Source organism: Kryptolebias marmoratus, linkage group LG20, assembly GCF_001649575.2.
Source record: "Kryptolebias marmoratus isolate JLee-2015 linkage group LG20, ASM164957v2, whole genome shotgun sequence".
NCBI classification, from domain to species: Eukaryota; Metazoa; Chordata; class Actinopteri; order Cyprinodontiformes; family Rivulidae; genus Kryptolebias; species Kryptolebias marmoratus.
In genome coordinates this window covers 18822188-18827702 of record NC_051449.1, presented here as the reverse complement: position 1 = coordinate 18827702, position 5515 = coordinate 18822188, and the positions used below count along the sequence as shown (strand labels likewise).

The 5515-nt window shown below is 48.5% G+C and overlaps 1 protein-coding gene across 2 annotated transcripts in view; it reads right to left on the bottom strand.

Moving 5' to 3' along the window:
- Positions 1-294: 294 nt before the first annotated feature.
- The window catches only part of LOC108238298 (glutamate decarboxylase 1), a 13901-nt gene continuing 8680 nt past the window's right edge, over positions 295-5515 (bottom strand). For both annotated transcript variants that reach the window (XM_017420275.3, XM_017420274.3), the window contains 11 exons: positions 3604-3716; positions 3382-3497; positions 3022-3101; positions 2873-2927; positions 2664-2780; positions 2493-2557; positions 2332-2410; positions 1435-1584; positions 1187-1294; positions 1007-1096; positions 295-891 (listed from right to left, as the gene is read on the bottom strand). In XM_017420275.3, coding sequence (XP_017275764.1) covers positions 718-891; positions 1007-1096; positions 1187-1294; positions 1435-1584; positions 2332-2410; positions 2493-2557; positions 2664-2780; positions 2873-2927; positions 3022-3101; positions 3382-3497; positions 3604-3716 — 1147 coding nt within the window. In that variant the 3' untranslated portion in view covers positions 295-717. The remainder of the gene's footprint in view (positions 892-1006; positions 1097-1186; positions 1295-1434; positions 1585-2331; positions 2411-2492; positions 2558-2663; positions 2781-2872; positions 2928-3021; positions 3102-3381; positions 3498-3603; positions 3717-5515) is intronic.

Here is a 5515-nt window from a genome sequence, read left to right as displayed (position 1 = left end):
GCGTGGGACAGACAATGAGCCAGCCGTTTCACAAGACGTTAGAAATGTCGACCTTCTACGGGGAGGAAACGCCGCAGACTGGAGCTCTGTTCCCTCTGAGCCGAGCCTTAAAAAAAAAACCCACGACAGGACGGCGCGCTGCACACACACCCGGCTCCACAGGCTGCTTCATGGAGTTCGACTTCAGAGGAACGGGTCGGCGCGAGCAGAGGACACCTGTCCTGTTTCCGGCCACGCAGAAAACCCAACTGTATGACACTTTCAGTGTCTCCATCTGTGCTTTTTTTTACCCTCTTTCTGTTATTTACCATAACGCTCACTCAGCCACACACATCAAGATAAAAACTAGGGAACACATATGTACACACACGCACGTATTAAAAGACTCCACAGCACACACACACACACACACACACATCGTACCTGCAGAATTCAGGTACAGTTTAAATAATTCTGAACTTTGTGGATCAGTGAGTCTCTTTGCTAATTTGGTTGTAGAAACATTTATAATGCTTCAGGCAAAGAACTACTGGTTAGAAACAACCCCTCCCCCAAAAGAAACAACAAACAAACAAACAAAAACAAAAACATGCCCGCATCGTTTCTCCGTCTGCAGCAGTGTGAATGTTTCGCCTAACTTTGACATACGAGCGCTAACAGACGATGTTTGGTCACTACAGAATGACTTGGGGGGGAGGTGGGGGAGCGGCCGGGGAGCTACAGGTCGTGGCCCAGCCTCTCGATCTCGTCGATGAGGAAGTCGATGTCGGACTGGGTGACGGCGGGATTGGACACAACCATACGGAAAAAGTTGACTTTCTTGCCCTGGGGCTGGTATCCCACCATGGTGGTCCCTGACTCCATCATCATGGCTTTGATCCTTGGAGCCACCTGACCGGGAGGGGGGGGGGGATAAAACAACAAATCAGTTCCATGCAATCCTGAAGGACAGCCTTTAGTGGATAATGATGATCGTATAAAACGAGGAAAGGGACGGGAAGCTCACCCTGTGGAGTTTTTCTTGCCTGTCGGGGCCGTCGGGCATGCCTCTCAGGCTGGGGGGGATGTACCAGAAGCAGACGTTGGTGTGCTGGGGCTGCAGACACAAACACACACCCAGTTGATACCTACGCTTCTTAAAAAGGAGCTTTTAAGTGACTACAAATAGGGAGCGAGGGCGGCTCACCACTCCATCAAACACCATCTGATACCCCTCTCTGTTCTTGATCTTGTTGTAGAGGTACTGAGACAAGTCCAGACACTTGTCAATGTGCTGCTCAAACCCCACCGTGCCCTGCGGGGAAAAGTCAACCCAGGTGATGTTGACGTTTATCACAAACTCAATATAATTTAAAAAAAAAAAAAAAAAAAAGAAAAAGAAGAAGAGAAATCAGGTCTGTTCCTGTTGCCTGGGTGCCGTTCCGCACTCCTCACCTTGGCTTTCCACATGAGCCAGAACTTAAAGATGTCCACGTGCCGGCCGCACTGGATGGCCTTGTCGCCCGTGTCGTAGGTGACGTCGTACTGTTTGTCCGGTTGGAAGAGGTAGCCAGCGCACATGGAGTTACAGCCGGCGAGGATTCCCTACAGACAAAACGAGAGCACGCGTTGCTCTAAAACGTCTTTGCCTCGGGTGCTGAAGCGCCATGCAGATGTTCAGCTGACTGCAGATACTATAAAACCTAACATACTGCATACATGTAATAAGGAGAACATGTGCACAGAAAAGGAGGGGGATTTGACCCTAAAACTACGTTATAAAAACAGTAATTATTGTATATCTGGCATTAGTGATGGTGAGCTTTCAACGAGACGTGCATACAGTCTGGAGCATGGAAACAGTTCCATCCAAAATGGTGACAACATGGATGTTTGTTTGGACCTACAGTGAGGTTGGGTTGCTGCTCCATGTTGAAAAGGGCGAGTAGCGCAAACAGCACTCTGTTAACTACTGACTAGCTGTTATTATCAAAACGGCTCGAGCAAACCCACTTCCAAAGCAGATTTTGCTCTCCAAAAACAGCTCCAATCTTCTAAAACTCAAAAGCCACCCTGAAATCTGGGAGATTGAAGTTGTTTTTAAAGCGGCAGCAATTAGCAATTAGCTCATCAGTCCTATCTGACTTTAACTCTATGTCTCAGGCTGTTCAAGAAGCCAGGTAGGATATTATTTGTTGATAACTTTCCCACAGAATCCCACTTTCTAAAGACTTGAACGATCCCTCTGACGAAGGTAAAGTAAATCTTAAAATCACGGTATGAATCCTGAGTGTATGGGTTAATATTAGGTTAATATCAGTGCCAGCATCCAGGAAGTGTGTCGTCTGTTACCTTCTCTCTGACCAGGATTGCCGAACACTGCAGGGGGACTCCCATCATCTTGTGAGGGTTCCATGTGACAGAGTTGGCCCTGCAAGGTTTAACCCAAATGTTCACACACTGACGCAGAGTCACTTGCAGGACAGCACGACAGGGTTTTGGCGCTCTCTTACCTCTCAACTCCACTAAGCTTATGGCGGTGCTTTCTGGACATCAGCAGTCCGCCGCCCCAGGCGCCCTGAGGAGACAGAGAGACGAGTGCTCTTAAAGAGGACGGCGCAGCGAAAACACACAACGCAGATACGACTCCTCCAACGCAACGGTGGCCGCCGTCGGCAACTCACGTCAACGTGGAGCCACAAGTTGTACTTCTCACAGATGTCGGCGATCTCGTTGATGGGATCGAACGCACCGTACACGGTCGAGCCGGCTGTGGCGTTCACGAACAACGGCACGTAACCCTGCGGAGTCACACACACGGCAAACACAAGACGGGTTGGTCAGAGAGAAAGGTGTACAAAAAAGCTTTGAAAGCAGAAAGAGAGACACCAACCTTCTGTTTGACATCAAGAATTTTAGCCTCTAGATCGGCAGGTATGACTCTCCCTCTGCAAACAAGCAGAACAACAAACTGTCACACTTCTCATTTGGATATTTACATTTCCACACAGACTATAGCTCAATAGTCAGTCCGCTACAAACCGTTCATCTGTGCTCAGCAGGATTACGTTCTCAGTCCCGAAGCCAAGAGCAGCTCCAGCCTTTTTTATAGAGTAGTGGCTCTGCAGGGACACACAATGAACAAGTCTTTACTCCATGACAGAACAGCTGCTTTCTGAAAGGGGGGGATCTGCGAGCTCACTCTTTGATTAGTTTTTCATGGCTCACTGTAAATTTGTCAATTTGTGACTCGTGTGAGATAAAAACACCTTCACAAAGTGAAGAATTCTTATAATTCAGACTTGTGATTTATCACTTCTCAGTAAAACACAGAGTTCATTTAGTTCCTGTAATGTGTGTGTGTGTGTGTGTGTGTGTGTGTGTGTGTGTGCAGTCACATACATGTTCAGATGTGAAAAGAACGAGGCGGGGAGCAGCAGACATGCCCTTGGTCTTGACTTCGGGGAAATACTTGTAGCGAGCGATCATGACGCTGTACATGTTGGAGATGGCGCCCCCTACCGACAAAGCACAAGACACTTCAGCACCAAGCCGTCCTTACCGCCAACTTCGAGGTAAACACAGACTCAAACGCTCTGTTTTACGGCGTGGACGTTAGGTGACCTGGTGAAAAGAGCCCATCTCCCTCTCCGCCCGGCCAGCCGATCATCTCCCTCATCTTCTTCAGAGTCAGCTGCTCCATCAGCACGAACACTGGAGCGATCTCGTAGGTGAACCTGCCAATCACAGCCACCGACACGCTCATTTAATTGTTTCCATTGTTCGCGCTGGCCTTTCTCATTCCGCGCGCGGAGCTTAACGTGGCGCCGACGCCGACCGGGCTAATTAAAAAGCTTCTGATAGGAGCCAACCAGCAAACATTCATATTGAAACCTTCTAGAAAAAAAATCACTGAGTGCTTTAATTAGAGCACACAAAGCACTGATGGCTATCTATCAGCCCCCGTCAGTCTCGGCGGCGGTGCTGAATGTGATGGCTGGGAGGACGTGAATGTGGAGGAGCGTGTCGAATGAGAACCGGAGAGGGGATGTTTGAAAGAGATAACAACCTCTTTTCAGCCTCAAAATAAGGAAAAGCACGTCTGAATCAGGGAATTTCATTATCTTATCTGAAAAGGAGAAATTTTTTATTTCTTTTCCCCCCGGGAGATAAGCACGAGGTTAAAATGCTGGATGAGGAAAATAACTCGTAGTCCCCGAAACAACAAGAGAGTGAAACTCTTTGAGGGACTAAAGTAGGTTAAACATGTCGCAGAGAATCAGGAGCATGAGCTTTCTTCGCTGACGAGTCTTCTACACACACACACACACACACACACACACACCCTCGGGACGGAGCCTTGTTTACTCCAACTCCAACGAGGCCAGTTACACAACGTTTCTCTTCTTCCACCACCGGAGCCACAGCAGCACCTCAACAAAAGGATGCTCTCCTGTCCCTGTTCCTCCCTGCTCTGCAGACAAATAAACACCCAAACGAGGACCGCGGCGCCCTGTGGCGTGGGGAGAAGGGAGGAGAGGTACAGCCTCTGAGGATGGGGGATGAGTAGGGAGACAATGGACCGAAGGACACGATGAAAGAGGACAACAAAATGAGTGGCGGGGGTGATAAAACCCATGAAGCTGCATAAAAATAACACAAAAAATGACTAAAATGGGTACAAAACGCCCTAATTCAGAGCAGACATTTGATTTTTTTGTTCAAAGCTGAAAAATAAAAGGTAATAATTAACAAACTCGATATGTTCAGGGCAAACCTTTTCCTTGATTTGATTAGAAAATTAGCTCCCAGTCAATCCATGAGGCCACATTAAGACTGAGGCTTTAATCTACGACTACAAAATAGGAAAATGTCTCACTTTTCAAGCCTAAATTCTGTATAGAAAAATTGTCTTTGACGTGTTGCTATTATTTTTCACGGACGTCTCACCTCCCTTTTTGTCTGGAAGCTGATCCTAGACGCAACAAAAAGAGGCCTAAACCAGAGCAGCATTTTGTTTTTAAATTCTCCTTCTCCGAGTCATTTCATGCCAAAATGACAATAATGGCGATCATTATCGCAATCAGAGCCAATCATTGGTCTTTTCAGGGCGAAAATTACCCCTCACTCACCTGCCCGTCTCCAGAGACGGCCCCTAAATGCCCTTATTATCATCATCAAGGGCGCACAATATGCGCGGAGGGTGTGTTTGGCTGTGCGTATGTGTGTGTGACTAACCCTCTGACCCTGAACCGCGCTCGGCTCCGAGCCCCTCAAAGGAGCGCCCGAGTCCGCTCGTGTCCGGAGGGACAATAGGACCGGAATGAGGTCTCTGCGGGGAGCTGCGGCAGCCAGTTTCCCTGTGAAACGGGGCTTTTCCGTGCAGCCCCGAGGACATTGTGTGGCGGCGTGGGGGCCCAGCTGGCCTATCTGCTAAGACCAGCTCACAATGAGCCTGAAGTCAATGGACTGGAAAGCCTCGCTGCTGTATCTGGGACAGCCAGGGCTGGTGTGTGTGTGTGTGTGTGTGTGTGTG